Genomic DNA, 11,103 nt, shown 5'->3' on the forward strand with positions numbered 1-11,103 from the left:
GTCTCTGCACTGAAGTAATTCTGATTCTGTCCAGTGGGGGCGCTCTGAAGCCTGTGAGACGAAACATCCAGCCAAAGAAGAAGAATCTCACGCTCAGATGAGGAAAGTGCTGCCTGTTACTGAACTTACAGATGAATTGTAAATATTGAAACTCGTATCTGAACCAGCAGCTTCATCTAAAAACCACGTGTCATGTTTAGTTTTAATCTACAGAGCCGGACCTGAATAAACACGTAATTTTAACGGTTTCCTGTTGGGGTTGGTTTCCAGCTGATTAGCATCGGGCTAACCGGTGTAGTTACTGACAGCTCTACCTGCTGGTAACCGTTAACGTTACCTGTCCAGGTACTCTCCCGTTCAGCCCTGCTCTCCTGTTCTTGCCGACGGGGCCTTCATGTTGAACCACCTCTCCACTGCTCTAACGCTCTTCACCCGCCGACTACCCGCTTTCTCCCCACGGACTTTCTCCGAAGCCCTCCGCCGCCTCTGCAGGATGGAAGCGGCCGTGGTGAGGTGCCTCCCCGGGGAGCCCAAGCTGACCATCTCCTTCTGTCTGCAGGGCAGCCACAAGCACATGCTCCGGGACCAGGACGAGCCGCTGGGCAAGGTCCTGGCCCGCATCTCCAACGGGATAGCCAAGAACCAATCAAAAGCAAAGAAATCCAAGAAGAACCGGGGTCAGGAGCAGCCGGATGAAGCTGCGGAGCCCACCGTGGTGAAGCTGTTCTACGATGGGGAAGAGGTGCCGGAGACGGTGCTGAACGCGGAGGCTTGGCAGGACGGCTCCGTGCTGCAGGTGGGAGATGTTAAATATTCAGTGCAGAGGAACGCGCCCACCTTCACCACCGCGGAGCTACCGGTGTCCTTGTTGGCCGGCTTCCCCGTCTGCCCCAAACTGGAGGTGGAGTTTGGGAACGTCCAGGACTGCGAGTTCACCTGGTTCAGAGAAAACTGCCCACACACGAGGTAAATACCCAGAAAAGAAGGTGTAAATGTGAAGCAGAGATTGTGTGGTGCAATCCAGCTGTTTCAAGAACTGCATGCCTTACACGGTCTTATCAGGCGAGTGTTGGGTCTGAGGAAGGTCTGCTCATCTCTACCAAGCTGTTTTATTGACACAAAAACATCGATAAGTTTGCCAAAGGGTAAACAAACCTTTAAACTGAAGTATTTTTAACACCCTGGGTGTAGAACTGTACAGCTGCCTTTTCTGATTTTGTTATAAATCAGGTGATTGTTTGGGCACATTAATAATCAAATTGATTTGACATCCTGCAATCTACTTCTCTTTGCTCTTGTTCCAGGTCTGAAGCTCCTGGTAAAGCTTCAGATCAGGACAGTGGTTGGACTCAGGTTGGATGTGAGAGAGTTTACATCCCATCCAATCAGGACATCAGCTTCAGGCTCAAACTGAGCTGCACACCCAAAGATGGAAGCCGTGGTGGCCTGGCCAAGGAGCTGGTTTCTGTGGGAGCTGTGGAGGCTGGACCAGGTGTGTGCTTGTTTGACAACCGTCATGCTTTCACAGCCAAAGTCACGGACTGGCCGACTGTGAGAGTGGTGTCGTACAACATCCTCGCCGACATCTACGCCCAAACGGACCTTTCCAAGACGGTGCTGTACCCGTACTGCGCCCCCTACGCCCTGCAGCTGGACTACAGACAGAACCTGATCAAAAAGGAGCTTACTGGGTACAACTGCGACATTATCTGTCTGCAGGAGGTCGATAAAGGTAATCACTGATAAAAACACAAAAATACTGATGATTTAAAAAAATCTTTGACATTAGTTGTGCTCGCTGACCTCTGCAGGAGTGTATGTGGACAGTCTGACTCCAGCGCTGGATGCCTTTGGTCTGAACGGTGTTTTCAAGGTCAAAGAGAAGCAGCATGAAGGACTCGCTACCTTCTACCGCAGGTTAGGCCAATCACCAGCCAGAAGCTGGATTAACCTTAACTTGCTTGATAACTTTATCACTGGCAAAATAATATGCAGAGCCACATCTGTGTTTGTTTGGTTTAAGTTAATAATTAGTGGATGTTAGATAGTGTTGCTCACTATTGATGCCTGGAGCAGAAGAGAGAGGCATTAATGCGCTTAGAAGCGAGCATAAGCAGCGCATTTTTTTTAGATTTTTGAGTAAAAAGCCAAACCCAGCTTCACTCCACAGGCTGTTAAAGATAATGAAGAGAGTTGGATAAAGTCTCAGTTTTTTTAAGATACATTACAGTCTGTAAACAGGCCAGAAATAAAAAGGTTTTAGTACATGAAATAAATTTTGTTTAATGCACTTTAGTATATTGTGTGTCTTACGTGACAGTCAGTGTTGATAGAGTAGCGAGCACCTACAAATAAGTGATTGTGAAGAAAGTATTGAATATCTGAAGTATAACAGAAAGGCCTCTTTATTTATGTGCAGCCCTAATGGCAATATCACATGATTATGAGCCCTGCAACTGGTCAACAGTCCAGACTTTACCCCGCCTCTAGTCCTATGACATCTGGAATAGGCTTCAGCCCCATGTGACCCTGAATTGGATAAGCGGAAAAAGTGGATGATGATTATGATATTGAAGTGAATCCTATTGTGCTGTAGGTCAAAGTTTCGACTCTTGAGCAGTCACGACATCATGCTGAGTGAGGCGTTGTCCTCTGACCCCATGCACGCTGAGCTTCTGGAGAAGGTTTCTGCTAACGGTGCCCTGAAGAATAAGATCCTGCAGAGGTCCACCTCGCTGCAGGTACAGCTGCTCACCATCGAGGCTGATTAACTGTTATATTTTAGCTTTGGGAAGGAGTGATGCGACATTTTGTTATTGCTCCCATCTAAATATCGGGTCAGCAGTCTGGAGGTCTTTCAGACCTACTGCACTCACAACATTTTGACTTTCTTGTCATTTTTAAGTAGTTTTAAGACATTTCAAGCATGAAAAATGCGTCAAAGAAATACATTAAAATACTGTAGCTAATTTTTGTTACCAGCAGACACACCCACTGTCACAAAAAATTAATTTCTTCACAGTTCTTTAGTCAGTGAAATTTGTGACAATAACACTGTTTGACAGACAAAAAATACTATTTTTGCATGAACAAGGTGATTCTGAAAGTGTCCATTAGCTCAAAACTTGGCATGTCTCCATGTGGTGTGCAGTGTGTGGTTCATAAAACTGGACAAGTGGAGTAAAGAAGAAGTGATAGGGCTAAAAATCTGTCTACAGTAAATGAAAGTCACGTATTTAAGAAATGGAAAAAATGTATGGAGGTGTTCAGCAGAGAGGTACAACACAGTATCTACAGCCATTTGTAAAATATGATGGAGACATTTCAGTGTTGGGGATTTTGTAAAAATTCATGGAAACATGCGCACAGAAAAGTACTATCGGATTTGATCCAGCGTTCAATACTGTCTGGAAAGCATTCAATTACTAACAGTTTAATTTTTCAGTTTAATAATGATCCCAAACACACTGCTAATGCAGTAAAAGTACCTTGATAGAAAAATTCCCATTGGAGCATTGTCGCTCATGGATTGGCATCCTCAGATCCTAGACCTCAACATTATTGAAGCAGTGTGGGATCATCTTGACAGAGAACACTAGAAAAGACAGCCAACATCCAAAGAAGCCCTTTGAATGTCCTTCAAGAAGTCTGGAGAGCTATTCCTAAAGAAATTACAGGAATACTTGTTCAGGCTGTTTTGAAGAATACAGGCGGCCATACCAAACGCTGACTTTCAAGATTGTTAAAACTGTACAAACTTTTTTTAAAATTAACTGTATTTCCATGTATCAATACATCACTGCACCAATTTGTCATTTTCCTAGCAAAATATAAAAAATTAAGGAGGTTCAGGACTTCTGCACAATACTATGTTTGCAGATAGAGCAGGGCGATATGGCCAAAAATATTTATCACGATATATATTTGAAAATTTGCGATAACGATATAACCGACGATATAATTGATGCGAGACAAAATACAACTCCACAACATTACTAGCGCAAAAAGACAACCTTCCATTTATTTTCACTTAAACAAGAAGCTGGTTTTTATGTACATTAAAGCTTTATAAAAATGTAACAGTGCAAATGCAAATTCCTTGCTGAAAGTTTAACCAAAAGGCATTTCCAGTAGAAATGGGCTGACATATCCTGAGCATAACCATGTATAATATCCACTGAAGTTAAAAAGAGGTGCTTTGCAACATTAAACTGCAGTGTGCAGTACGCATTTTTCGGACCATAAGGTGCACGGGATTATAAGGCACATTAAGCGAAACAAAGCAGTCAGATAAATCAAACTTTATTAAACTCATTCTTCTTGCTTCCTCCACTTCTGTACCATTGATTCATTAATGTTGAATTCTCTGGCAGCTGCTCTATTCCCATGTTGTTGCAGTATATTAATGACTAACCTCGTATTGTGGATGGATTATCTCAGTTGTTCTCCTGACTGAAGTTTGGTCCGTTTACAGCATCCTGCCATGCGATTGCATTTGTCTCTAACCATGAAGAACCTTCACGTTAACTTTTATAAGTGGAAAAGTGTTAGTGTTCGTCCTCCAGCTTCACTGTTTATGTTATGCTAACATAGCTGTGTCGCTAGCGATCACGTAGCACATCATTATATACCAGCTAGCCCAACTTCAGTAACCCTACAAACGTCACTGCTGTTTAGTTTCCTGTCTTCATTTATGTTGGAAGTGATAGCAGAGCTGTACGTTTGATTTTTTTCAGAAATCTCTCAGTCAGAACATGCAATATCATGCTTAGGTAACTAGCGAAACTAGTGAGCTAACTTCCGCTAGCTTCCTGCTAACTTCTAACTCCGTTAAATGTAATAACTTTTGTTTTCATGGATGCCTGGAAGTTAAACTTTATAGTTACACCTGGTAAAGCAGCAATGCTGATCGTTTTATTAAAGATGAAAGAATTTAGACAGTTTTTAACTCTAAGTGATGCTGCAGTGTTGTTTGACCTGAAACATACGGAGTTTAGGACCCAGATTACTCCCAGATTTAAGAGCATCTTAGTCCGACAAATACGACATTAACGACGGCTGCTTGCATGTTCTGCAAAAAAATGTGCTTTGTTGTGTATCTGACGGACAAACACCAAACCAGTTCCACATCACGGAAGTTGCACCATTTTTACAAACCAATTCTGGTTCATCTGTTTCACTCAACAATCGGCCATGTGCGTATGAAAACAAAGGCACTGCGCATGCGCGTTTTACTCCCATTCTATCGCGATATTTCATTTTCCTATCGTTGCCTAACATTATACCGGTATTACCGTGAACGGTATAATATGGCCCAGCCCTATTTGCAGACTTTAAAAAACATTTTAGCACAAACACCGGCTCGTTATGTTCAGTGTAATACTTCTTGGAAAACTTTAATTACACTTAGGGTAACATCACATATTGTCATCAACATTTCACCTTACCTGTCTTGTGTATGTGTGTGAAGGTGTACTCAAATCAGCTATATTTACATGTAAAATGATAATTCAGGGAGAGTTACAGACAACAGGAGATCATCTCTGCTCTTAGTCACTCTTGAAGTCGCTGTTTGCTCACACAGCAAACGGAGAGAAAGGAAAGAGAGAGTACAGCTGCTGCAGATGAATCAGAATTTGCTGTCCGTGGATGTTTTGCTAAAGTTTGATTGTTGGCTGTTGTCTGTTTGAGATTTGTCCTGGAATTTGATTCTTAAATATGTGAAAGAAATGCCCACTACAGTTAAAAATCAGCAATTTATTCAGTCATGAAAAGAAATGTTTGTCTAATCACTGAATTGTTTGTTTCCCTGCAGGTCACTTTCCTCGAGGACCTGAATAAACCCGGCAGGAAGGTCTGTGTGGCCAACACTCACCTGTACTGGCACCCGAAAGGTAAAATGTCCTGTTTACTTCCAGGAACACCTGAGTTGCTCATTTTAACCAGCAGAGATTGTCAGTACAGACTTCTGAGAATTGAATTCATTTCCTTTGAAGGGGGGAATGTTCGCTTAGTCCAGATGGGCGTGGCTTTGAAACACCTGAGTCATGTGATCAGCGAGGTCGCACCTGGAGCCCCGCTGGTGTTTTGTGGAGACTTTAACTCCACCCCAAATGCAGGTAACTCCAGAATAGTACCTACAGCTGAATCTGAGACTGTTTACAAAAACATAATGACCCTCAGGTCAAAGTTCAACTTCACCATGTTTGGAGTTCTTTTTTAACACAGTCTTTATCAGGTTGGTTTGTTTCTTGATCTCGTCCCCTCTCAGGTGTGTTTCAGCTGCTCAGTGAGGCTGTGGTTCCTCCGCAGCATGCAGACTGGAGCAGCTCGGGGCCGGAGGAGTCCTGCAGCATGGAGCTGCTCTCTGACATCCCCCCTCTGCTGAGCGCCTGCGGATTGCCGGCCTACACCAACTATGTGAGAGGGTTTCAAGGCTGCCTGGATTACATCTTTATACAGCCAGACTGCATGCAGGTACTGATGGCAGAGGATATAGGAGAGACACATTTTTGTTTTAACAAGCTCTCTTATGGGAATGTTAGTGAATTACTATTTATTTATTTTAAACTGTTTTTTATTTCATTGTCTTATTTTGTCTTTTTGTTGGCTGTTATGTTATCGATCGTGGCTCAAGAGTTGGGAGTTCGCCTTGTAATCGGAAGGTTGCCGGTTCGAGCCCCGGCTTGGACAGTCTTGGTCGTTGTGTCCTTGGGCAAGACACTTCACCCGTTGCCTACTGGTGGTGGTCAGAGGGCCCGGTGGCGCCAGTGTCTGGCAGCCTCGCCTCTGTCAGTGCGCCCCAGGGTGGCTGTGGCTACAATGTAGCTTGCCATCACCAGTGTGTGAATGTGTGCGTGAATGGGTGGATGACTGGATATGTAAAGCGCTTTGGGGTCCTTAGGGACTAGTAAAGCGCTATATAAATACAGGCCATTTACCATTTACCATTTAATTTTCATATTTATTTTACTCTCTTTTGTGCACAGGTTTGTGACTGTCTACAAAAAGCCCTTAATAAATCAGCTTTACTTACTTACTTTACTTAGAACATCTTTTAGCCAAACTATGCGTACCACTCAACCAAATGAAATCTGTCTTTTTAATTATTGAGATCTTGAGCGAGCCACTTGCTAAGTTTGAAGTAAATCAGAAAAGAGTTTGTAAAACGGGTGAAGAATGACAGATTTCTCAGATTTTCACTAAGTCAAAGATGAGGAACAGAAAACAAACTCAATGGAGATTGGTTATTTAAAAAAAAAAAAAGACGATAAGGTAAAAATGGAGTCAGGTGTTCTTTGTGTGAATAACTGATGTAACACATATATGGTGTGTGTGCAGGTGGAGCAGGTGATCCCTCTGCCCAGCCTCGAGGAGGTCACCACCTACGAGGCTCTGCCCAGCGTGGCTCACCCCTCTGACCACATCGCTTTGGTTTGTGACCTCCGGTGGAACCCCTGACCCCTGACCTCCAACCATGATGGACAGAGATGCTTAAAAACACAGAGTGTGAGATTTAAACTGTGTCCCTGCAGGTTTACCAAGAAGAACCAAAGTCAGCAGAAGCTCAAAGGATCAGACAGAAGAACTTGAACCACAAAACCACAACACAGTGAAAGTTCATGTGAAATTATTCACAGTCCTTATTAGACAATAAATTATTTTCATCACTTATATTCAGTGTTGGAATGAGAAAAGTAAGTAATTGCAGATTTTGAGAAGGGATTTAAGAAGGGGATTGATTAAATACTCAAAAAACAAACTCACATTACTGCATCACAACAGTTTGATGATTAATGATCACTCTGAGGTTATTCACTTTATTTCTGGGTTAATAGATAAATATTGACCTTTTAAGATAAGTATTTATTATCATTGTTGCCAAGTGTACTGCTCAGTGGGCCTTTCAGTTTTTAAATAAAGTCTACAGCGCTGACTCTCACTTGTTGGCTTATTGTCATATACTTACAGACATCATTAAAAGGAGGTGAACATCCTGTGATGCTTAAATGATTTGCTCACTATTGTGACAATATCCTCGAAATATAACTTTAATTTAATTTAGTCCAACTTTTACCTTCTTAATTTAACTTACAGCTTTATTTACAAAAACGGGTAAAAATGTGACAATCTTAACAAATTATATTTAGTATCCAATGAACAATATCACATATTCACAGTTCAGATGAGTAAAGTAAGACATATTTAGTTTTACATTTTTTTTTTAGAAGAGCAGGAAAATGATTCTTTTTATATTTCTCTAGGAAGCAGTTTTGAGTTGCCTGGTTTTGGGATGTTCATGCACTTAAAGGCAGCGCTCCATGGAAACAGTAACAAACAATACAAGTCAGCTTTTTGAATCATAGAAGGTGTTACACCTGAATGTAGGTAAAAAGGACAATAACAAATGTTTCTGGCTGAGTTCACCGAACAATGTGATTTCATTTTATTTTAAATTATTTCCATTGTTGTTTTCTGTATTGTCCTCAGCCTCTCTCTGCGCACCTCCACTGCCACTTGATCCAGTTCATTAACTGTCATTATGTCTCATGGATTTAAAAAAAACCCACTTTTTGTCAAAAACAATAAATCTCATACAAAAGCAGAATTCTCTCAAGCAGACAGAACAAAAATCTACAGTTTTAACCATAGTCCCACACAGGACGTCATCAGGAGTATTAAAACCATGAAAGGATCTTTTAGTCCAAAACAAAACACTCTGATGAAACAATAATAAAAATTATATCTGATTATTTTCATTTCACCAAGGTGACAAATGTCAACGGTATAATTTGCATAAACAAATACAGAGCAAAACCACAATATGTACAGCAGCTTCATGTACACTAAACATCTGAGTTTCAGAGAAGTCGCAGCAATGTTGGTTTCAAAATTCACAGCTCAGTTTTCTTCTTTGTGAGTACTTTCCTGTCTTTATGGAAGACGGCTCCATCAGGCTGCTCCCTCCACTTCACAGTGATTCCACTCACTCCTTTCTCCTTCAGTCTGTCCTGGAGCTGAGAGATCCAAACATTACACACATGTTTAAACAGAGACTAAAAACAAACAAAAGCCTGTTTTAGAAAAACAAAACATTAATAAATTTATTTTCTGACATTAATTCATACCTTTGCATTTGAATTGGGCCGATTAATGTATACAGTAAAATCATATTTGTAAAATACATATTTTACATATTAAAATCATATACAGTAAAATCATATTAAACGTTTCAGAGAAAAGTATGGAAATTATTTTTGTCATTTATAAAAGGTTTTTTTTTTTTTTTCATTTTTAGATGTCATAATTTTATGAACATTTCTCAACATTCAAAAATTCAAATTTACAGCCTTAATTTTCACGCAGCAGCTTGCTCATAGATGCTGTGAAGAAGAGATGAGGACAGGCAATCACATAAAATTAAAGAGCTGGGTGAAACTCACAGCACCTACACTAAAGTGCAAAGGTGATGAGGTGAAGTTTTAAGGCAGACTTGCCTCTTTCAGGAGTGTTGCTTTGGCAGCGGTGTCATTCAGATTCACAGAGGAGTCCTCCAGCTTCAACCTGATTTTTATTACTGAGACAGAGAGGACAAAAGGTGTCATGGGGAGTTTTCAGTTATTATATTTTTGTGATATCAAAACTGTAACTTTATACCTTTTCTGTAAACAATTTCTTTTTTGGGAGCTTCTGTGGTTTCAGGTTGAGGAGCTGGCAGGTTGTCATAGCAGACAAATGGTCGTTGTGTATAATAGGGCAGTAACCTCCATTTTCCTGATCTCTGCATATCTGCAACCCCACGCATGTCATTTGAAATGCCAAATATTTTTCCTGATTCATCCCAGTATCTGAATGAGGAGTCTCTGCCATCGACCCAGAAAATTTGAGGATGTGCAATGTGGCCGATCCATATTTCAGTCCCATATGACACCAGCCTCTGCGTATCACTGACAGAAAGCGAACTGTCAGCCAGGTCTGTGAAGTTCTCCCTGCAGTACCGGAGAGCTCTGAACCAGTCCATGCTTTTATTCACAAAAACAAATTCAGGACTCTGGTAAGTTCCTGCAATTAGAAATTGTGGTTAAATAAGTCATGTTGATTTTCCTGTGAATGAAAATAATCAAAACAATCTTAATGAGAAAAGAAAATGCTTTGGTATTTTCTTACCATTGTAACAGATGAATGGGTATTCCAGTGAGCAGTTGATATCATACCAGTACCAGTATGGTGAATTCACTAAAGCTTTTGTACAAAAATAGTAAACTGAGAAGGGTTCATTTTTAGTTTGATTTTCCCATTTCCAGAAATCATCATTGATCTGAGATGCATCACTCCAATAAAAACGTAGGTAAGCACCAATCCAGACCTAAGAGTTGTAACCAGCAGATGAAACTGTTTTGTTAAATTGTTTCATTTCTGTAGCGTTTTCGAAGTTGGCCAGGTTTGTGTAGTTCACTCTACAGTAACTCCGAGCCGCACGCCAATCTAAGGACTTATTAACAAAGTAGTACTGACGGCATCTGGAGAAGATGAGACACCCTGTGAGGAAAAATGATTGATCAACATCTCTGAACATGCAACCTGGATGTAACATATCAGAGTGATAAGCACTGCCAAAAATGACTGACCTGAGAGACAGAAGACACCCAGCAGGATCTTTAGAGTCATGATGCTGCTCTGTGAACTGTGAAAGAAAACTCAGCCTTTATAATAATAAAAATGCAGGGAAATCCCACTCCTGCTCCATGTTCCTGTTTCTGAGAAATGTTATGGGTGTGTTGATCAGTTTATGCAAAATGTGTCACAGAGACTCCTTTATGGAAACAACATTAACCAGGTTTGTTTAAAACTGCTAAAAATTCAAACTTCAGGCTTAAAGTAATAGAAATGATTTTAAATGAGAGTGTTTTATCTTGTGTTTATCTACATTTATTTCCAACTGCAGAGTTTTTTTCTTAAAATTTCAAGAAGTATTATTTATTTCAGTCATTGTTTTTAATGATACTGCACAAGAGTGAAGCTAATCTGCTTGATTTTAGAAAAATATGTCACAAAATCATGTCACTGAATTACCGAAGTTATATATTTTTTATTTTCATTATT

General features: G+C 40.7%; 2 protein-coding genes across 2 annotated transcripts; one reads left to right on the forward strand and one right to left on the reverse strand.

Moving 5' to 3' along the window:
* Window positions 1-43: 43 nt before the first annotated feature.
* Window positions 44-7,937, forward strand: pde12 (phosphodiesterase 12). The gene is made up of 8 exons (XM_082533812.1): window positions 44-966; window positions 1,305-1,732; window positions 1,812-1,917; window positions 2,597-2,741; window positions 5,816-5,894; window positions 5,997-6,119; window positions 6,272-6,477; window positions 7,342-7,937. Exons 1-8 carry the CDS (start codon window positions 395-397, stop codon window positions 7,459-7,461), a joined length of 1,779 nt encoding a protein of 592 aa, XP_082389938.1. The 5' UTR covers window positions 44-394; the 3' UTR covers window positions 7,462-7,937.
* A 220-nt stretch (window positions 7,938-8,157) lies between these two features.
* Window positions 8,158-10,685, reverse strand: LOC309707519 (uncharacterized protein). Its single transcript, XM_082534892.1, has 5 exons — window positions 10,629-10,685; window positions 10,168-10,539; window positions 9,658-10,062; window positions 9,498-9,577; window positions 8,158-9,017 (listed from the first exon to the last, which is right to left on the reverse strand). Exons 3-5 carry the CDS (start codon window positions 10,019-10,021, stop codon window positions 8,895-8,897), a joined length of 567 nt encoding a protein of 188 aa, XP_082391018.1. The 5' UTR covers window positions 10,022-10,062; window positions 10,168-10,539; window positions 10,629-10,685; the 3' UTR covers window positions 8,158-8,894.
* Between the last annotated feature and the right edge of the window lie 418 nt (window positions 10,686-11,103).

This window comes from Aulonocara stuartgranti (assembly GCF_965226115.1).
Source record: "Aulonocara stuartgranti genome assembly, chromosome: 5".
Taxonomy (NCBI): Eukaryota; Metazoa; Chordata; class Actinopteri; order Cichliformes; family Cichlidae; genus Aulonocara; species Aulonocara stuartgranti.